Consider the following 24442-nt stretch of genomic DNA (forward strand, 5'->3'; position numbering starts at 1 on the left):
GAGGATCAACATTTAAGTTCAACAGCATTTCTCTATATACTTAAAAGGAAAAAGGAAATTTAAATGACATTAATTTTACTTATCTTTTCCAAACTGTTTTAATTAAGCCTGAAGGAAGGAAGAATGTGTACATGCACCATCTGTTTTTGTGCCGATCACTAGGCCTGCACTTGTACTGGGCTATGATTATCTTCTCTGAGTGTCAGAGCTTTAGTGCTTTCACCTTCCACGTTTTAGTTCTTAGAGTACCGACAATAACAACAGCTTTACCTAGTCAAATCTAGCACCATCAAAAGTTTCAATGTTAAAATATGCAACTTACATTGTCAATTACATACATTGTCAACAATGTCAATTACATACACTGTCACTTACATACATTGGCAATTACATACAATGTCAATTACATGCATTGTCTCCACTATCAATTACATACACTGTCAATTACTTATACTGTCATTTACATTTCCGATTATACATTGTCACCAATGTCAATTACATACATTGTCACCAATGTCAATTACATACATTGTCACCACTGTCAATTACATACATTGTCACCACTGTCAATTACAAACATTGTCACCACTGTCAATTACATACATTGTCACCACTGTCAATTACATACATTGTAACCACTGTCAATTACATACATTGTCACCACTGTCAATTAAAAACATTGTCACCACTGTCAATTACATACATTGTCACCACTGTCAATTACATACATTGTCACCACTGTCAATTACAAACATTGTCACCACTGTCAATTACATACATTGTAACCACTGTCAATTACATACATTGTCACCACTGTCAATTAAAAACATTGTCACCACTGTCAATTACATACATTGTCACCACTGTCAATTATATACATTGTCACCACTGTCAATTACATACATTGTCACCACTGTCAATTACATACATTGTCACCACTGTCAATTACATACATTGTCACCACTGTCAATTACATACATTGTCACCACTGTCAATTACTCATTGTTGCATGTTAATTACATACACATACAGTAACCTAAGCGACACTGGTATGTTGTCACACATTACTATGGCAACCTTCACCATCATGGCTCCATGTAGATTATAAATCTGTTGTCTAACTGATCATCTCTAATCACTGCCATGTAACATTACAAATACCTGTACGCAATAGTTTCCATAAGACTGCCTCCTAAATGCTGCAAAAAGTGAACAACTTGTGAAGGACTGTCATAACCTGAACCACACACTATCAGTGAGAATGTTACTGACACAATTACACGACCTGGCTGTAAAAAACAAAACCTGTGGTTTAAAGTCTGATCTAATAAATCTATCAAATCTGTCAGTTTACCTTGTTAGTTTGACAGACAATAGTTTGTATACCTGGTAATTGGACTGTGATAACTGTGTTACACCAGCATCACACCAATCACCCATTGGTCAACAGACCTACTGCTTTATACCCATCATACTTTATCATTGTCTGTATCATATTTAATATTGTATCTCAGAACACCGAAATATATGTCCGAGATTTCAGTATGTCTAACCAAGATACTTATACATCACCAACATTCAAAGATCATGCTGGTGTATTTTTTTATATTGGATTTCCATGTAGATAGCCCAGCTCCCAGTCACATAAGTACAGATTTTGTAAAAAAAAAAAAAAATAAAATTGTCCAATTTAAGGCAACATGCATCTATATTTTTTCAAAGTTTTTATGTTCGCTTTGCATCAATTTTAATTATTTATACCAAATCTAATACTGGTTTCGTGTATATTTTCAGGAAGTTTGACATCATATTTGTCATCTCCTTCTCTCCATTAACTATCATACAACATATCTCATTATAATGACAAGTCATTCTGATACACAATCTCTTACCATAGGGTACACACATACAATTATGCATGGCGAGTCATATTCTTGCAAAAATCTATCACTGACAATGGTTTTTCCTCTCCCCTCGTTTATTTTATCTATTATTAAAATTTTCTTTCAACCACTGCTAAATCTATTATCAAGAATTTCCACAGAAAATTTGTTATTTTTTTTTTTCTTTTGGAGGCAGATTCTGAAAAACATTCCTGTTTCATCACAAGGTGCTTTAAATTATCTTCTATTTTTTTCCCCAAATTTCTGTTTTACTATCCTCAGGTTGTTTCCTTGCCTTGAAATTGCAAATTGATTTTAGTCTGGTTTCCATAATGAGTGAAAACATGACTTGTAAATCTGCCTCTGAGAAATTGTCAGTAATCGGCTTCACAAAAATCCTTGTAATTGTGTGCCGCTATGGGTCTGGAAACTGACGATATCTATTCCAGTGTACAGTGTTTATGATTACCAAGCTTTGCCCAAAAGGATGACTACAACAACAAGAAAACGATTAGAATTTTCCGTCCAATTTTTTTAATTAAAACTTGAGTGTGTGTCTCAGAGGAATGTGGCATGATTTATGACCCAGCAGCATTATTCCGACTGTAATACAAGACATTCGAGCACATGTTTGCCAATTATAAATGTCGTTAATCCCTTATTAATCTGCAATCTCAACAATTCATAAACATTTCAATTCAATTTAATGAGATAGAAAACTCAAATAAAATTTGGAACATCTATTTTTGAACTGGTTGTCATGCCTGCACCATAAAACTATCCCCAGAAATGAATGGTCTGTACACTGCAATGTTGACAGATATTGTCACACACAGTGACAGCTTATATTATGTGGTGAAGTTGACGGAAAACTGACTCGGCTATTTATACACTATAAGTAAAACATAACAGACAATACGGGCTGCTATACAGACACAACAAATATATCCAGCAATAGTAAACTTCCTGACAGAGGCTTACTCCAGCAATATTAAACTTCATGACAGAAGCTTATTCCAGAAATATTAAACTTCATGACAAAAGCTTATTACTCCAGAAATATTAAACTTCCTGACAAAAGCTTATTCCAGTTACATTAAACTTCATGACAGAAGCTTATTCCAGAAATATTTAACTTCATGACAGAAGCTTATTACTCCAGAGATATTAAACTTCCTGACAGAGGCTTACTCCAGAAATATCTAACTTCATGACAAAAGCTTATTCCAGAAATATTAACCTTCATGACAAAAGCTTATTCCAGAAATATTAAACTTCTTGGCAGAAGCTTATTCTAGAAATATTAAACTTCTTGGCAGAAGCTTATTCCAGAAATATTAACCTTCATGACAAAAGCTTTTTCCAGAAATATTAAACTTCTTGGCAGAAGCTTATTCTAGAAATATTAAACTTCTTGGCAGAAGCTTATTCCAGAAATATTAAACTTCATGACAGAAGCTTATTCCAGAAATATTTAACTTCACGTCATTAAAGCTTATTACTCCAGCAATATCAATCTTCATGACAAGAAGTTTACTTAAACCATATAAAATTCATGACAGAAGATTACTCCAGAGATATTAAACTTCCTGACAGAGGCTTACTCCAGAAATATCTAACTTCATGACAAAAGCTTATTCCAGAAATATTAAACTTCTTGGCAGAAGCTTATTCTAGAAATATTAAACTTCTTGGCAGAAGCTTATTCCAGAAATATTAAACTTCATGACAGAAGCTTATTCCAGAAATATTAAACTTCATGACAGAAGCTTATTCCAGCAATATTAAACTTCTTGGCAGAAGCTTATTCCAGAAATATTTAACTTCACGTCATTAAAGCTTATTCCAGTTACATTAAACTCCATGATAGAAGCTTATTTCAGAAATATTAAACTTCATGACAGAAGCTTATTTCAGAAATATTAAACTTCATGACAGAAGCTTATTCCAGAAATATTTAACTTCACGTCATTAAAGCTAATTTCAGTTACATTAAACTTCATGACAGAAGCTTATTCCAGCAATATTAAACTTCATGACAGAAGCTTACTTTTAGTGCTTGAGAAGTTAACTTGCCTTCAGCCATGAACATTAACCTTACAAAGCACGGCTTTTATTTCTCTCCAAACATCTTTACCAATGATAACTTCCCATTCAAATAACCTCGGTAGGAAGAAATACGGTTTAATTACAGGTCAAAGGCCAAAATACCAATAATCAAGCATAATCTTCATAAAAATAATCCTCGATCCTTCCATTTTAGTAATCTGGGCGAGAAGAAAGAGAATTTTAGTTCTGCTGCGTTAGGGCCTATATTTTACGTATGCATTGTGAAATGGCACCATGGGTAGGAAAAAAAGAAAAAGTACCGCTCTTAAGAAAACCAGTGTCAATTTGAGTAAGCGTTGTGAAATGGCACTATGAATAGGAATAAAGAGAAAGTACCGCTGCATAAGTAAACCCATACATTTATGGCACCCTGGGTAGGAAGGAACTGAAGTTATCAGAGTGTAAGACCCAATACCTAATGACCCATGCTAATTAATTATATTAACCAATAATCATCCCTAATTTTCAGCGATCTGGGAGAGAATAAAAAGAATCTTTTGAGGTGAAAGAGCAAAATACCAATAATCGATCTTTATACAAATAACCTTTCCGTCTTAAAATGACCTTGGGTACATAACAGGAAGTAGGAGAGAGTATGGCGGCGTAAACTCAATATACCAATAATCAATTCTTATATCTTTACCAATAATCTTTCTCTCTATAAAGTGACCTTAATAAATTCAGTTGAGAAATTAATCTTATGTATGGATAATGTCTGAGTAACTTTGTCAACAGTTTCCTAATTAAAGTGATATGCTGCACAAGTTACGATTTCATTTGATGCTTTTTATAGAATTTACACACAAACATCTAATTATGTGTTTATGGAAATTGTATGTGATCATTTACCATGTAAACCAAAATACAGTATGATATTAATGTTGTGGAAATTCTTTATACATATCTAGCTACATCTTATTACAAATGTCTGTGTGGCGCTGATTGCGTCATAATAGATTTCCTTTGTATTAGTTGAACAGTATGAAATATTTGTGTACATTATACTTATATTAGTGAACAGGATACACACACATGTGTATATACTTATTCCTTTTACCTAGTTAACCTTATTCCTTATATCTAGTTAACCTTATTCCTTTTACCTAGTTAACCTTATTCCTTATATTTAGTTAACCTTATTCCTTTTACCTAGTTAACCTTATTCCTTATATTTAGTTAACCTTATTCCTTTTACCTAGTTAACCTTATTCCTTATATTTAGTTAACCTTATTCCTTTTACCTAGTTAACCTTATTCCTTATACCATTTTAACCTTATTCCTTATATCTAGTTAACCTTATTCCTTATATTTAGTTAACCTTATTCCTTATATCTAGTTAACCTTATTCCTTATATCTGTTAACCTTATTCCTTATATCTAGTTAACCTTATTCCTTATACCAAGTTAACCTTATTCCTTATATCTAGTTCACCGTATTCCTTATATCTAGTTAATCTTATTCCTTATATCTAGTTCACCTTATTCCTTATATCTAGTTAACCTTATTCCTTATATCTAGTTAACCTTATTCCTTACACCAAGTTAACCTTATTCCTTATATCTAGTTAACCTTATTCCTTATATCTAGTTAACCTTATTCCTTATATCTAGTTAACCTTATTCCTTATATCTAGTTAACCTTATTCCTTATATCTAGTTAACCTTATTCCTTATATCTAGTTAACCTTATTCCTTATATCTAGTTAACCTTATTCCTTATACCAAGTTAACCTTATTCCTTATATCTAGTTCACTGTATTCCTTATGCCTAGTTAATCTTATTCCTTATATCTAGTTCACCTTATTCCTTATATCTAGTTAATCTTATCCCTTATATCTAGTTCACCTTATTCCTTATATCTAGTTCACCTTATTCCTTATATCTAGTTAATCTTATTCCTTATATCTAGTTAACCTTATTCCTTATATCTAGTTAATCTTATTCCTTATATCTAGTTCACCTTATTCCTTATATCTAGTTAATCTTATTCCTTATATCTAGTTCACCTTATTCCTTAAATTCCTCATACTGTATTCTGCCTTTGAATCAATACTCCTATAACCCTTTACACTTGACTGGCTAGTCATTGCATGTTGACATCAAATTTCATTTACCAATTAGACCTTTGTCTTTTTATTACAGCTTCTGTAGTGTTGACTCTGTCAACATGTCAGCATTTTTTTGTCTCCGCAGCAAATCTGGATTGTGGGATATGGGAGACAGCATCTGTCAGAGAGTATCAGAGACGGCACATCACATTTGTATAGATTTACCCAATGATTTCCGACATGCTCTTTAAAGGAATTCACGGACATTCTTTGGTCCGCACTTATAGGAATACTGGTATTAATGGTCTGTTAGGACCCCAACTGAGAACTCTTTAAGCATTTCCATTTATTTTGAGTTCCTTCCATTTCCTTACACGGTTGATATAGGCAGTTATAAATTTGGAATATGAACAATCCCCTGGAGACAGACATTTTATCGATGTCTGCCCCTAGGATGACAGATTGACAGATTTTAAGGATTAAAAATGATTTTATGGTTAATTTCCTAGAGTTACCAATCACAATGGTCATAATTGAGTATCTCAGATTTCTGACAAGATCCTAATAAAATACCATTCTTAGAAGACAGATGGATTCAAAGTAATGGAGCTCATGGTGTATGGACGTAAAACTGTAAAAACAGACAGGCTCACTTTAAATTACCTCAAACTCCCACATAAATCCAGAAAAGGGACACAACTCCTTTAAATATAAATAAAAAATAAGATTAAAATCAGCCACAAGAATCAAATTGAAATCCCAATCATATGTTCCATCAGTAATGAGTCAGAAAGGAGTGCAGCAATCTTTTAGATAAAAATCCTCAACAGATATCAGAAAAGGGGGCAGAATATGCATCTGCCGCAGAATGGCATAGTAACATAAGGTGACAAAATTATTTATGGCTATATAATTCTAATGGCCTGGCAATATTAGGTGACACAATGAATTCTCGCTATAATTCTAATGGCCTGGCAATATTAGGTGACACAATTAATTCTCACTATATAATTCTAATGGCCTGGCAATATTAGGTGACACAATGAATTCTCACTATATAATTCTAATGGCCTGGCAATATTAGGTGACACAATGAATTCTCACTATATACTTCTAATGGCCTGGTATTAGGTGACACAATCAATTCTCACTATATACTTCTAATGGCCTAGCAATATTAGGTGACACAATTAATTCTCGCTATATAATTCCAATGGCCTGGCAATATTAGGTGAAAAAATTAATTCTCGCTATACAATTCTAATGGCCTGGCAATATTAGGTGACACAATTAATTCTCACTATATAATTCTAATGGCCTGGCAATATTAGGTGACACAATGAATTCTCACTATATACTTCTAATGGCCTGGCAATATTAGGTGACACAATGAATTCTCACTATATACTTCTAATGGCCTGGCAATATTAGGTGACACAATGAATTCTCACTATATAATTCTAATGGCCTGGCAATATTAGGTGACACAGTCAATTCTGCATGGCTATACAATTCTAATGGCCTGGCAATATTAGGTGACACAATTAATTCTCGCTATATAATTCTAATGGCCTGGCAATATTAGGTGACACAATTAATTCTCACTATATACTTCTAATGGCCTGGCAATATTAGGTGACACAATGAATTCTCACAATATACTTCTAATGGCCTGGCAATATTAGGTGACACAATGAATTCTCACTATATACTTCTAATGGCCTAGCAATATTAGGTGACACAATGAATTCCCACTACAATATACTTCTAATGGCCTGGCAATATTAGGTGACACAATGAATTCTCACTATATACTTCTAATGGCCTGGCAATATTAGGTGACACAATGAATTCTCACTTTATACTTCTAATGGCCTGGCAATATTAGGTGACACAATTAATTCTCACTACAATATACTTCTAATGGCCTGGCAATATTAGGTGACACAATGAATTCTCACTATATACTTCTAATGGCCTGGCAATATTAGGTGACACAATCAATTCTCACTACAATATACTTCTAATGGCCTGGCAATATTAGGTGACACAATGAATTCTCGCTATAATTCTAATGGCCTGGCAATATTAGGTGACACAATCAATTCTCACTATATAATTCTAATGGCCTGGTGACACATTTAATTTTGGCTATATGATTCCTGAAACTTCACTGTGACCTCAATCAAGTGTTAATTTTCCCTCCCATAGGTCACCCAGCCATCGATAGAGTTGGTAGCACAGTAAATCAGTAGTAATGTAAATCGTTCAGCCTGTGTTACTGATAACCAAATCAGACAGCAAAGTCATTTCCATGATACGGCTGTAATATCGTACATTGACAGCCGAATTCTGTGCAGCATTAGAACTTGTTAACATGTATAGACTGACAAAAGCAGACCTAAACAGAAATGACATTAGTTATAAGGCTGTCTCTGCCTGTTGTTGACATCTGGAAACAAACAATATGCAAAGGCTCCAGGTTTCAAAACAATGTAGCAGCACTGCAAATGAATGCATTAATGTGCCCAGCTCACCCTAACAAATCTTTAACTCAAATAGTGCCCTACCCCCCCCCCCCCCCCCCCTTAGAAAAAAACCAACATGTAATTAAATTAAAAAAAAAAATTGAACAATAGAAATCATTTTCATAAATTGCATTCAGACCAATATTGGTAGATCCAACAAAAACTTTCATGCCAAAAATTGAGACATTAATAACAAATTATCTGATTGAACTTTCAACAAAACTTTTACCAAACGGTGATAAATAGATGGGAGCTATCATTGTGACCTTTAGATAATAATAAATATTGACAATACAAATATTTTTCAAACATTTGAAAACTTCCCCAGTAAAAAGTTCATGTCAATCCGAGATAGTAAATCACGGCTTCACTAAATGTCACGGTTCAAAGATCACTAGGATATCTGTGACAACCCCTAAATCAAAATACATGATTTTCAATATCTACACAATTAAACTTTGGTATATACAGTTACTATCAGAGATGATAAATTCATTCATTAACTCCAAATGATCTAGGCATCACAGAACAACAGATGATCCCATTTAAGTTCATAGGTCTGCCCAGGGTCTATCAAACTCTTAATTCCTATGAGGTTTAAGGGTATACCAATTGGAGACAGGATTCTGTGAGTCTTTATCACCAGTAAGCTTGTTATGATTTATGAGCTAACTCTACTAAAGTTTATCCTCAAGGAGAAGATCAGAAAACAAGTTGCCCCTCCTACAGCTTATCAATCTAAAGTGATTTCCCTAGATATAATGTCTACCCTGTAGTTTAACAGCAGTTCAAATTGTACTGTACTCTATGTTTCAGACAGTGACGTTTGAGTAGCTGGCATAGTTGGCGCCACAATATTGCCAGAAAATGTGGTGTTGGCACCACCTATACCAGACAGTATAGTGTTGGCACCACCTATACCAGACAGTATAGTGTTGGCACCACCTATACCAGACAGTATAGTGTTGGCACCACCTATACCAGACAGTATGGTGTTGGCACGTATACCAGACAATATGGTGGGGGTGGCATCTATACCAGACAATATGGTGTTGGCACCACCAATACCAGACAGTATAGTGTTGGCACCACCTATACCAGACAGTATAGTGTTGACACCACCTATACCAGACAGTATGGTGTTGGCACCACCTATACCAGACAGTATAGTGTTGGCACCACCTATACCAGACAGTATGGTGTTGGCACCACCTATACCAGACAGTATAGTGTTGGCACCACCTATACCAGACAGTATGGTGTTGGCACCACCTATACCAGACAGTATGGTGTTGGCACCACCTATACCAGACAGTATAGTGTTGGCACCACCTATACCAGACAATATATTGGTGGTGTCCCAATACCAGACAGTATGGTGTTGGCACCACCTATACCAGACAGTATAGTGTTGGCACCACCTATACCAGACAGTATGGTGTTGGCACCACCTATACCAGACAGTATGGTGTTGGCACCACCTATACCAGACAGTATGGTGTTGGCACCACCTATACCAGACAATATGGTGGTGGTGGCACCTATACCAGACAGTATAGTGCTGGCACCACCTATACCAGACAATATATTGGTGGTGTCCCCTATACCAGACAATATGGTGGTGGTGGCATCTATACCAGACAATATGGTGGTGGTGGCATCTATACCAGAAAACATGGTGGTGGTGCCCCCCCACACACACACACAGAAAATAAAAAAAAAAATATATGGTAGTGTGTCCCCTACCCCTATACAAGAAAAATAGTTGCTCCCCTATACCAGAACATATGGTGGCAGTGGCCCCTATAAGGAATTAAAGCAGTATATGATGGGGTATTGACACTGTGTGATGTCCTCTATATCAGAAAGCTTAATGATGACATCCCATATCTGATATTCTTTAGTACAGACAAGAATGATGATCCGAGTGTTCCAGCAAGTATGATGTCACTATCATCCAGTCATTCCTATAGTAACTCACGATGTTAGGCCATGTCACTATCATCCAGTCATTCCTATATAGTAACTCACGATGTTAGGCCATGTCACTATCATCAAGTCATTCCTATAGTAACTCACGATGTTAGGCCATGTCACTATCATCAAGTCATTCCTATAGTAACTCACGATGTTAGGCCATGTCACTATCATCCAGTCATTCCTATAGTAACTCACGATGTTAGGCCATGTCACTATCATCCAGTCATTCCTATATAGTAACTCACGATGTCAGGCCATGTCACTATCATCCAGTCATTCCTATAGTAACTCACTATGTCAGGCCATGTCACTCAGAAGGCTGCCAGCGACACCTCAACATACATTGCATGATCAAAATTCAAAACTTTTAACATAGCTCTCTGCTGTCATTTATGACATGTACAATGCACACGCGATGCGTGGCTAAATACATTTCCTGGAAGGTCTCAACGACAGTTGCTGGCATTCAACACGAGACTCCAGGGTCTATGTGGCAGTTACGACACACACATCGTATGTACATTACACATCAGGATGAAAACGATATTTCTTGTGTCTTTGAGAAACAAAAATTGTGTCAATAAGAATCTATCAAGGGTCTTTATAAAGGTTTCTGTACATCAGTATTTCCAGAACTTGACAGCTTACTGCCCACATTTTGTTTAAAATGATTATTTCATTTTTTCTCTCAAAAGATCAATCCTATAAAAAACCTATATCTACTGTTGCCTGTTGAGAGATTCCCTTCTTTCATCGTCATTTAATAGATCTAACACTGTTAGTGACATAAATACTTTCATCGATATCTATCATGTCATCTTCAAGATATCATTGAACAAATGGGCCACAATTTCATCTACATGTATATCATCTACAAACTATTAACTTTCATCTATATCATCTACAAACTATCATCTAATTAATCATCTTCTCACAATATTTTAACTAATTTGTCTAAATTCTCATCTACCATATCATCTACATTGAACAGATCAGCCACAGAAACCAACATTTATTAAGTTTCATCTGTATCATCTACAAACTATCAATTTTCATCTATATCATCTACAAACTGTTATTTAATGCATCCTCTGCAGACAGTGTTTTAACTGATTAATCTGAACTCTCATCTAACATATCATCTACTAGATGTCATCTAAAAGATCTGGTGCAGATACATCTAGGAAGTTTCATCTACCGTATTATTTTCAGCAATCATCTAATTCATCCTCTAGTAATCTGCTGATTGTCCTTTAACAGATTCTTTTAATTACTCATCTACTCTCATCTATCAGACCATTGCTGCTTTCATCTAATATACAGACACTAGATTAGAATAGATGATTATACCTGTTCATAGTAAAAAAACAATAATTTCTTTCATACAGATATTTCTGGTGCTGATTCAACAATGTTCCTGAATTAAAAGTTCCCAAAGAAAGCATTACTGGACTAAAGGCAGAAATCTTAACTAAGGAAATGTTCTTTATATCCTGATTAAAACATTTCTAAGTTATGAATTTTCCTTCATTAAGGAATGCTGATGAAACTGGACCCAGATGTCAAATATGAAAATCAGAATGATTTTTGACACCAAAGTCTCCATTTTTATCAAACAATTGACTTACCTTTGAGTGAGGAACTGTCACCACTGGCTGGCCCTCCGAGTCCCTGACCTGATAATATACAACACACATGGAAGTACTGCTCCACATAAAATATGTATAAATACACTTACACCTAAGATATGAAATTCTAAATTACATATATCACAGTTAGCATCAACGCCTGGTGACATTTGTCATATTTAATCCACCAACGAGAAGCATAAAAACAACGGGCCTACATCGTTAGTTGTCACAGGTAGTGAGGTGCATTGATAAGGTGTATATACTGATACCTGTACAACATCTGTAATTTACGACACCTGTATTACATGGCCAGGTACGTCTGCAGCCATGTGATGGTATGACTGAAGGATGTACATTACTACATGTGGGGACTATGACCACCACATGGGGGGACTATGACCACCACATGTGGAGACTATGACCACCTGATGTGGAGACTATGACCACCTGATGTGGGGACTATGACCACCACATGTGGAGACTATGACCCCCTGATTAGGAGACTATGACCACCACATGTGGAGACTATGACCACCTGATGTGGAGACTATGACCATCTGATGTGGAGACTATGACTACCACATGTGGAGACTATGAACCCCTGATGTGGAGACTATGACCACCTGATGTGGAGAACTATGACCACCTGATGTGGGGACTATGACCACCTGATGTGGGGACTATGACCACCTGATGTGGAGAACTATGACCACCTGATGTGGGGACTATGACCACCTGATGTGGAGAACTATGACCACCTGATGTGGGGACTATGACCACCTGATGTGGAGACTATGACTACCACATGTGGGGACTATGACCACCTGATGTGGAGACTATGACTACCACATGTGGGGACTATGACCACCTGATGTGGAGACTATGACTACCACATGTGGGGACTATGACCACCTGATGTGGGGACTATGACCACCTGATGTGGGGACTATGACCACCTGATGTGGGGACTATGACCACCTGATGTGGAGAACTATGACCACCTGATGTGGGGACTATGACCACCTGATGTGGAGACTATGACTACCACATGTGGAGACTATGACCACCACATGTGGAGACTATGAACCCCTGATGTGGAGACTATGACCACCTGATGTGGAGAACTATGACCACCTGTATTGTGGGATATGCAGATTTCCTTGGTATGAAGTGAGATAATCAACATCAATCAATCAGAGGAATATTATACTATAATTAAACAATGGATATACATCACAGCTTTAACAATAGAATACGTTGGCAATGTGAGCTACAATGAATAGGCTGGTCAATATTTGTACTCGAGGCCTTGGTCAGGTCAGTGATAATCAATAAAGATCTTAATAAGTGTACAACATCAAACTCAATGTGTTTATATTGCCTTTTCCACCAGCAAACATGTTAGTGGCAAGAACTTACCCAGAAACTAGACAAACATTTCCATATCCAATTGTCTGGATACAAATTTTCTGATAACTTAATACAATCTATTGAATTTGACTCATATAATTCTTCTAATATATCTTAATTTGTCTAGTCAGATAATAAAGTGTTAGCTTTCACCTCCAAACAGAACTAGCAATATATATTTTGTATGGCACAGACTAATTACAATAATGCTAAATTTTTTTAAAAAGGCCTAGAGGGCCTGAATTGCTCACATGGCTCAGTAATTACTTACTGAAGAATCCTATCAGGCTATCATTATCAAAACCTGAAAATGCTGACTCAGCCAAACCTTTTATTGCCTTCATTTACTTTTTAAAAAATCCTCTATATTTACATGGACACAATTTTGCTATTAATTTCTATAATGAGTAAGATTTCCATCAAAATAATCAGATTGAAAAAATAAAACCAGCCCAACTATAGCGTGTGATGACTTCCATAAGAGGTAAGAGTTGTCCTAAATTTCTGTCTTTACTAGCAGTCAGGTAGTAATCTAAACTCCAGTATTCTTCCTACCTTCCATTAAACAAGCATAAAAATCAACCACATATGAATCGAAGCAAAATAAAAGTGATTTAACTGCAGCCTATCAGTAACAGCCCCTGCGATCCAAATCTGTGACAAACTCATTGTCTTAAGGCCATCTGTTTTCCAAGTCCCTTGGTGAGTTCAAATTTTACAACTTTTTTTCTTCTATCAGATTCATCACTTCATTAATAAACTTATTTTACATCAATCATGAGCACATGTAAACTAGTACAAGACTCAGGCAAGGGAGCCTTGTGTATTTCACCTTAATTACAAACACTCAGGTGATGAAGATGTCTGTATATCAAGGTAGGTTAATGCAAAGCTTGTAAAATATTAATTCAGATAGGGAAATCAAAACTGATAAAAACAGGAAGAGGATGTGTTAGCAATGCATTTAAGGTGAGCACAGCCTTCTACAAGACACGGACACCGATACACAGGTCGCAACTATCAAATCAGAGAAATCACGAGAGATTTACACGATCGCACATGAAGGAGATTGGTGCAGTTACCAGGCCTGTAATAAAAGAATCGGATCTTACGTGTGGTAGGCTTAATCATTAATCATTCATTTACAATTTTTCTCCAATTCTTTTTTCTTAAAAGTGTCATAAATATTTGATGGAGCACCTGCTCACACTAATCTATGTAAATTTGGCGGCGCGTCTTTCCTCGGAAGTAAGCAGATTGTGATAAAGGTGACCGTTCCATGTGGTACATAGATGAAGGCTATCTATTCCATGACACCCACAACAGTATTTATATTTTTATAAATGTTTGATCATTTTCCATCTTTATGGGAATGTTCTCCAAGACCTCATGCCAAATTAGGTCAACTCATACATTGCAATAAGTCTGTATTTAATATCTGGTGGGGGGAGGGGGGGTGTGATCAGGTACATACAATTCTTGCCTTTCATTGGAAGAACCCACAAAACAATTGTTGTCCGTGTAAGATATAGATAGAAATAATTAACACTTTTCTAACCATAACCCGCTTTGTAACATACATTTTATGGGTATAATATTCAAACTTCCACCACATCAGCCAACTGCTTTTCCTGTATCATATCTATGACTAACATTATACTGTGTGAGACCATGTATACTAACAAATAACATCAAAGGCCACTTCTTATCCACTCGAAATGTTTTATCTTTGATTTGGTGGCAAGTCACTGGCTCTTATTTCAATTCTTTAAAATGTTTTTATAGCATGTATAATAAACTAATAATCAAGTTTTCCAAAAAAGACGCAGTATTTCTCGAGGCATTTTCTCAAAAATAATTCACTCAAACATTACCAATGACTGTACATGTTATCAAAGCCATCTCTAGCACATATCATCTACATATGTCAAAACGGGAGGATTATCAAACACAAATCAACAGAGATATTCTCTAAAGGCAACTACTTTAGATGGCATTCAAATCAGCTATGAATGTCATTACCTTTATATTATGAATAATGGATATATAACCGCCGTCTCTCCCTATAGAAGATGGCTGTTCTACCAATAAAACAAATATACACTGTTGGTACTGAATTTTAATGTATAAAATTTCTACGATATTTAAATATTTTAAAGTATTCAATATAGTTACTGTGTTTACAGAATTTGTGCTAATCATATAATTAATACCAAATGGAAGCAATTCAGATTCTGAATAAAATCAGTGTCATAGCTAAGTTTCCAAACTTTTGAAGGTATCTGAAACACTTTTGGAGTTATGCTTTGGAAACAGTTATATTTTGGATTTTCACCATTTCTTTGCATGGTATCATGAAAATCACGAAAAAGTACCAAGTACTTCATACCAAAAGGCACCACTATAGACTACTAGAACAATACATGTACTGGTTTCATGAAGTTTAAGAAAAAGTTTCAGAGTTATACTTTGGAAACAGGTGTCAGACAGATACACTGACTCCAATCTAATACCAACCACAAATGTGTTTTGCCGGGATAACAAACCGCTGTTACATGTACAGTATTTGTAATAAAAACGCTGAAATGGCATAATTTATCTGACTGAATTCTTAATCAGCATCAACTTATTGTTCTGTAGCCTGGCTATTGTCTCCTATTGTTCTATATAGAATTCCACAGCTTAATTCTAATGCTAGATTATCTCCCCTTGGTTTCCAATCTAATACCAACCACAAATGTGTTTTGCTGGGATAACAAACCGCTGTTACATGTACAGTATTTGTAATAAAAACGCTGAAATGGCATTATTTATCTGACTGAATTCTTAATCAGCATCAACTTATTGTTCTGCAGCCTGGCTACTGTCTCCTATTGTTCTATATAGAATTCCACAGCACAATTATAATGCTAGATTATCTCCCCTTGGTTTCAAATTTAGGAATCTAGAATCAAATATATCTGTATGAGATCAAAATTCAAGTCTCATTTTTATTCGTAACCTTGATACTCTAGAGACAACGGCCAGTCTGATTGTCACCTTTAACAACTTACAACAATACTTCATTACACAGATCTGTTGTAGTCTGATCGAGGTAAACCAGCCCTACTGGATGAACCTGTCATGGCATGAAACTGTAATATTTGGTGCCGTGGGGCTCACAAAAGCCTGTATACAACACAGGAAATAGATATTTCACTTTGATGGAAAACTGTCAACTAGTTCCTGACATTACGCCTTGTTTAGCTTAGAGCAGGATATCCATTTTTACCCAATTTCAGGATAATCATGTTTACGACAAGTACAAAACTTCCTATGAGGGGAAAATAATTGTAAATTCATATTAGTAGAGAATTAAATTCTCTGCACAATTTTTTGTTTTACCTGGTATAAGTTCCAGCTACATGTATGTAACATGGAATTTAACACAGTAACTTGTTACACTGTACAGTATTTTGTCAGCCTATGGCGCTCGCATTACCACTAAATTACTGGACTCCCCCCCCCCCCTTTCCAATTCCTGGATCCGCGCCTGCTGTGTACTGTCATATACGGTGCATGGTAGTCTAACGTTCAAAATAATAAATAATTTATGATTATAAATCATCATTCATCGACGAAACTTTTCAAATAATCGTAAATTAGACAAAACTCTTCAGCGAGCCGAAGCATTTTCCGGACAAAATGCATGCGGAGATGACCCCCAAAAGTGCACCTGGTGACAGTCGATTATATAATCGCATGACCTTTCAACCCCGTATGTAAATGAAGAATCTGGACAGGCTGAGGGAGCCGTTTGAAAAATGGTGTTCTGAGCGAGGAATTCTGTGATGTTTTCACGGATTTTTGGGTGGCACGGTAGGTTAAAGATGAATGTTTTCTGATGACGGTCGCATATAGTGTGCGCCGTGTCAGTTTGAATAAAAGTGTTTTTTAGTCGATTGAAGTGTGCTGGTCTGCCGTTTTGCTCGTGGCGGAGTTGCCAACCTTGAGCTTAACAGATTACACATACCACTGTCATATCATTTTTTTATTTTTTTTTTTGAAAATCACATTTTCTATGCAAGCGCCTGTGGTTGTACCTGCATGTGTTCCATGTGACACATATGCCAGGTGCATGGCTGATGCTCGAAAGCTTCCAGACAGGTTGTGGGCATTGCATATGGGTACTGCAGGCTACCTGTGTCAGCTTTGTGATACCTGCATGGGAGTTGCCTACAAGGCGTAAGGGCATCAGATGGAGAAATCCTCACTTCAGCTTGATATCATAGTGTCATGGTGATCATTATCAAAGTTCACATGTGTAATCTGGATTCTAACAAGCAACTATGAATATATTCAAAGTGACATTGACAAGTAGAAACATGCCCAATTGATACTGAATGTCCCGTTAGCCATCCTAACAACAAATCAAACCAAAAAGAAAACTGAAGAAATCCTCTGATGTACTATTTATCCTCGCAGATCGACAGTATCTTGACCACAGCCCGCCCTCAGTTTACCAGCAGGAAGACATCCATGACCACAGTAATTACCGCCACACGGAGGTCACAAATTGGCAGTATAAACACTGCCAGCAAAAATTCAAGCATGCCCACAGGATGCCTGTAGGATGCCCGCAGGATTTCTGTAGAATGCCTGCAGTATGCCCATGCACAGCTGACAGGTGTTGGTGCTAAATGGCAACATGGCCACAGGTCCACGGCAAAACTATACATTCTTCAAGCCAGGGCCTTCCTCAACATTACAACTGGATGGTGTGACACAGCCCTTATCAACTGAACTGAAGGGAACAGTGACAAACCTGGGTCTACAGGGGCCTGGCCTGGGCCTGACAGGAAACAATGACAAACCTCAGGGACTAACAGAAAACTCTAACTGGCCTAGATCTACAGGAAACTGTGATTGGCCTGGGTCTACAGGGAGCTGTGATTTGCCTGGGTCTACAGGGAGCTGTGGTTGGCCTGGGTCTACAGGGAACTGTGATTGGCCTGGGTCTCAGGGAGCTGTGATTTGCCTGGGTCTACAGGGAACTGTGATTGGCCGGGGTCTACAGGGAGCTGTGATTTGCCTGGGTCTACAGGGAACTGTGATTGGCCTGGGTCTACAGGGAACTGTGATTGGCCTGGGTCTACAGGGAACTGTGATTGGCCTGGGTCTACAAGGAGCTGTGATTTGCCTGGGTCTACAGGGAAGTGTGATTTGCCTGGGTCTACAGGGAAGTGTGATTGGCCTGGGTCTACAGGGAACTGTGATTGGCCTGGGTCTACAGGGAACTGTGATTGGCCTGGGTCTACAGGGAACTGTGATTGGCCTGGGTCTACAGGGAAGTGTGATTTGCCTGGGTCTACAGGGAAGTGTGATTAGCCTGGGTCTACAGGGAAGTGTGATTGACCTGGGTCTACAGGGAACTGTGATTGGCCTGGGTCTACAGGGAACTGGGATTTGCCTGGGTCTACAGGGAACTGTGATTAGCCTGGGTCTACAGGGAACTCACAGCGATTGGTCTTTATCTACAGGGAACTGTGATTTGCCTGGGTCTACAGGGAAGTGTGATTGGCCTTGGTCTACAGGGAGCTGTGATTTGCCTGGGTCTACAGGGAACTGTGATTCGCCTGGGTCTACAGGGAACTGTGATTGGCCTGGGTCTACAGGGAACTCACAGCGATTGGTCTTTATCTACAGGGAACTGTGATTTGCCTGGGTCTACAGGGAAGTGTGATTGGCCTTGGTCTACAGGGAGCTGTGATTTGCCTGGGTCTACAGGGAACTGTGATTGGGCTGGGTCTACAGGGAACTGTGATTGGCCTGGGTCTAAAGGGAACTCACAGCGATTGGCCTTGGTCTACAGGGAACTGTGATTGGGCTGGATCTACAGGGAAGTGTGATTGGCCACGGTCTACAGGGAACTGTGATTTGCCTGGGTCTACAGGGAACTGTGATTAGCCTGGGTCTACAGGGAACTCACAGCGATTGGTCTTTATCTACAGGGAACTGTGATTTGCCTGGGTCTACAGGGAAGTGTGATTGGCCTTGGTCTACAGGGAGCTGTGATTTGCCTGGGTCTACAGGGAACTGTGATTCGCCTGGGTCTACAGGGAACTGTGATTGGCCTGGGTCTACAGGGAACTCACAGCGATTGGTCTTTATCTACAGGAAACTGTGATTTGCCTGGGTCTACAGGGAAGTGTGATTGGCCTTGGTCTACAGGGAGCTGTGATTTGCCTGGGTCTACAGGGAACTGTGATTGGCCTGGGTCTACAGGGAACTGTGATTGGCCTGGGTCTACAGGGAACTCACAGCGATTGGCCTTGGTCTACAGGGAACTGTGATTGGGCTGGATCTACAGGGAAGTGTGATTGGCCACGGTCTACAGGAAACTGTGATTTGCCTGGGTCTACAGGGAACTGTGATTGGGCTGGGTCTACAGGGAACTGTGATTGGGCTGGATCTACGGGGAAGTGTGATTAGCCTGGGTCTACAGGGAACTCACAGTGATTGGCCTTGGTCTACAGGGAACTGTGATTTGCCTGGGTCTACAGGGAAGTGTGATTGGCCTTGGTCTACAGGGAGCTGTGATTTGCCTGGGTCTACAGGGAACTGTGATTCGCCTGGGTCTACAGGGAACTGTGATTGGCCTGGGTCTACAGGGAACTCACAGCGATTGGTCTTTATCTACAGGAAACTGTGATTTGCCTGGGTCTACAGGGAAGTGTGATTGGCCTTGGTCTACAGGGAGCTGTGATTTGCCTGGGTCTACAGGGAACTGTGATTCGCCTGGGTCTACAGGGAACTGTGATTGGCCTGGGTCTACAGGGAACTCACAGCGATTGGCCTTGGTCTACAGGGAACTGTGATTGGGCTGGATCTACAGGGAAGTGTGATTGGCCACGGTCTACAGGAAACTGTGATTTGCCTGGGTCTACAGGGAACTGTGATTGGGCTGGGTCTACAGGGAACTGTGATTGGGCTGGATCTACGGGGAAGTGTGATTAGCCTGGGTCTACAGGGAACTCACAGTGATTGGCCTTGGTCTACAGGGAACTGTGATTGGGCTGGGTCTACAGGGAAGTGTGATTGGCCTGGGTCTACAGGGAACTGTGATTGGGCTGGATCTACGGGGAAGTGTGATTAGCCTGGGTCTACAGGGAACTGTGATTGGCCTGGGTCTACAGGGAACTGTGATTGGCCTGGGTCTACAGGGAACTGTGATTGGGCTGGATCTACAGGGAACTGTGATTGGCCTGGGTCTACAGGGAAGTGTGATTGGCCTGGGTCTACAGGGAACTGTGATTGGCCTGGATCTACAGGAAACTGTGATTGGTCTGGGTCTACAAGGAACTGTGACTAACCTGAATCTACAGGAAATTGTGATTGGCCTGGGTCTACAAGGAACTGTGATTGGCCTGGGTCTACAAAGAACTGTGATTGGCCTGGGTCTACAGGGAAGTGTGATTGGCCTGGGTCTACAAGGAACTGTGACTATATATATAACCTGAATCTACAGGAAACTGTGACTGGTCTGGGTCTACAAGGAACTGTGACTAACCTGAATCTACAGGAAATTGTGATTGGCCTGGGTCTACAAGGAACTGTGATTGGCCTGGGTCTACAAAGAACTGTGATTGGCCTGGGTCTACAGGGAAGTGTGATTGGCCTGGGTCTACAAGGAACTGTGACTATATATATAACCTGAATCTACAGGAAACTGTGACTGGTCTGGGTCTACAGGGAATTGTGACAACATGACCGTGGTCTATATGTAACTGTGATTGGACTGCATGAAACTGTACTTGTTCTACAAGGAAATACCAATGACCAGGGTTTAAAGTGAGATATCTTTAGATCGGTCAGCGACAGCTATCTGAGATGAATATGTTTTTTTTAAGACATGTATAGACAGAATATTGGTCTGGTAGTTCTGGCATTAGCACAAACACAGAGTTCCCAGTCTAACAAATCATATAATATCTTCAATACTTCCCTATAATATGGTATGTAAGATATGATCAATACTGGTTATACAGAATACAGTCTAAATTTCATATTCCTATCAGATTCAAGTATGGCGATATTAATCTTACATTCCGAGACTTAAAAGTACAATCTTTAGACAATGTAAGCCGTGAGTTTACTCCAGGGAAAGGACATGAATTCTCCGGGGTAATATTATATATGAGCAATAAGTATGTACAACATTGCCACTTTATAAGCCTCTAGCTTTCTCCGACACCACCACTTTATAAAACACATTCCAACAACACATGTAGCATGGTCAATTACATATAGACAAGCAACACCAATGTTAAGTGGCCGTTAGGCCTGTAGTGTTACCGCTAAACAGTCTATATATCTCAGCCCGTAATTATTGACTACTTTATCCTGTTTAGATAGTACACATTTATCGGCTCTGTTCTAAATCACTGCTCCTGTACAGCGTATATCAAAGTCTTACCAGTGACAAGTCAAGGAAACTTTCTAAATTGAAAAAAAAATTTTTAAAGGTTTGCGAAAGATATACTGTCCCTGGTTCCTCCGCTGTGAATGTATTAAATCTCAAATAAAACCCTAATTCAATCTTCACCCTTTAGATATAGGCAATAAATTTTTTTTGTCAAAAATACAAGACAGAAATTTGAAAAGCGTTCCCACTTAACTCAATAACATCAGCATATGAACATACAGATCTATTTTAATGTCGCTTCCCTTTCCTGACTTTTTAACTTTTTATGTAGATTTTGTAATTTTATCATGGAGAGTTCTATTTTTCCATTTTTTGAGGATAAAAGGTTTGATAAAAAAAATGGATAACTTCAAAGTAAAATAACAGCAAAGAATTTTTTTGTATATTTCACAATTTCTATGAAAAATATCCATTTTCCTAAATTACAATTGAAATTTAGAAAAGTAAAAGAAAAAAAATGAAAAAAAGTCAATTTTAACCATACTGAACTTCTCTTGGTCCATGGGGGGCAATGTATATACCACAGCTTAGTAACGTCAGATTGATAAAGTCAGTTAGTTGGGCTTATCGCCACCTGAACATGCAGCTTGTGTCATTTTGAGGTGGGGTTTATGTATGTCCCTTGTAGAAGCTGGTGGCTACCTCACTTAACAACACACAGGAGACCCACCGCATGCCATTAAGAACAATTAGGAAAAAACGTCTTGTTGGTCCGTTTCTCAACTTCCAGAGAAACACAAAGTGCCATGGGTTTAGGGAGCCACAAACCACCTACGTACGATCTCTACATGAAGCTACAGAGGCTGACATTCTAAAGACTGAGCTATCGCAGCCAAAACGGTGGATAAATGTGCTGCATTTCTTTTTCTTTTTAATTTAATGTAATTTTGTATCCCCAATGTAAATCGTTATTGTTTGAACGTAGAAATGTGTTTTCATCTTCTAAGGTCGATAAGAAGATGAAAACACACTTTTACATTCAAACAGGAAATACATTGGGGACACAAAATTACAAAAGAAACCACAGCAAACTCAAAATGCTATTAGGCTCGTTTATCCCTGAGCCACAATAGCAAGATATTAAAAGCATCAATCTATTTCAAGATTTTCACATGAAAGTCTTCTCTTCATTGAGAACACAAGTACTTTTTTGCTATATTTATTATAGTTTGTATGTACTCTACACAGGGTTTCTACAGACACAAGCAAGAAAGTTTCATATAGACCCTACATACATTGAATTTTATGTCATTTATTGTCAGAGAGATGAATTTATCATTTGAGCTGTGAAAGCAATGGCGTTGAAATGTACATGGTCAATATAATTTATATATTGGTCAATATAGTGTACCATTTAAGGGATGAACTACATATAGAAGTATGATAATACATTCCCTACTAATCATCATCTACAATCACAGGGGCCTGCCACGATTTTATAAATGATAGTCCATATATATATGTATTATAGTGACCTTACCTTGTCACTATTATACATATATATATGGACTATCATTTATAAAATCGTGCCAAACCCCTGTGTCTACAATATATACCCATCATCATACTGGTGTTAAGTCCACTATGTCTTCAGAAAATTAATGTTTACATATAATTATAAGTACCGTATTTGACCTAATAATTAGCACACCTGCTCCTTTAACCACGTCCCAACCGCCGCGGTGGCCGAGTGGTTAAGGTGTCCTGACACTTTAACACTAGCTCTCCACCTCTGGGTTGCGAGTTCGAAAACTATGTGGGGCAGTTGCCAGGTACTGACCGTAGGCCGGTGGTTTTTCTCCGGGTACTCCGGTTTTCCTCCACCTTTAAAACCTGGCATGTCCTTAAATGACCCTGGCTGTTAATAGGACGTTAAACAAAATAACCAAACCAAACCAAACCACTACCCAACCTAAATTTCCAGGTAAAGAGGATTGGGGTGCTTGTTCTGCCTCGACCTTCTAAGTGCTTCTAGGTGGTCAGGAGAAAGATAACGAAGTCGAATGGGTTAAGTTTACTTGCTTTTAATCTCTTCCCGGTGACATCGTAAAAGCTACAATATAAACAAAGTCACTCTTACAACCTGTACGCTAAGTACAATGTACATGTGTATGTAATTGTAACAAATGTAAGTAGATAAAATAACAAATAACCGGTAACTTATAATGCCTGAAACAATGGCAACTTAAACGCAAGACAACAAACTAAGAATTTAAGGAATATACGCTTAGCTTGAGATGAAATTTGTATTGGAAATATGTTGTCTATTGAAACAAATCATAACCACGTGTTTGGAATGTTGAACAACGTGGTACGGAACTATCGAATACACAAAGTAAATAACTGCATAAAAATGGAATGACAGCTGTCTAGACCGAGATATTTCT

General features: G+C 38.0%; 2 protein-coding genes across 4 annotated transcripts in view; one reads left to right on the forward strand and one right to left on the reverse strand.

Annotated features, from left to right (window-relative positions):
* The window catches only part of LOC117343528 (polypeptide N-acetylgalactosaminyltransferase 5-like), a 190618-nt gene that overhangs the window by 84863 nt on the left and 81313 nt on the right, over positions 1–24442 (reverse strand). For all 3 annotated transcript variants that reach the window (XM_033905909.1, XM_033905911.1, XM_033905910.1), the window contains one exon: positions 12179–12226. The gene's annotated coding sequence lies outside the window, so the exon portion shown is untranslated. The remainder of the gene's footprint in view (positions 1–12178; positions 12227–24442) is intronic.
* Positions 18279–21090, forward strand: LOC117343307 (collagen alpha-2(I) chain-like). Its single transcript, XM_033905650.1, has 2 exons — positions 18279–19262; positions 20632–21090. The coding sequence occupies exons 1-2, from the start codon at positions 18279–18281 to the stop codon at positions 21088–21090; spliced, it is 1443 nt and encodes a 480-aa protein (XP_033761541.1).

Source organism: Pecten maximus, chromosome 15 (assembly GCF_902652985.1).
Source record: "Pecten maximus chromosome 15, xPecMax1.1, whole genome shotgun sequence".
NCBI lineage: Eukaryota > Metazoa > Mollusca > Bivalvia > Pectinida > Pectinidae > Pecten > Pecten maximus.

What these genes read in the sequence shown, in the direction of transcription:
- LOC117343307 (XM_033905650.1), top strand. Translation starts at nt 18,279, where the DNA reads ATGGCCACAGGTCCACGGCAAAACTATACATTCTTCAAGCCAGGGCCT. An exon ending in CAGGGAACTCACAGCGATTG is followed by an intron (nt 19,263 to 20,631) that starts GTCTTTATCTAC and finishes CTTGGTCTACAG; the next exon opens with GGAACTGTGATTGGGCTGGG.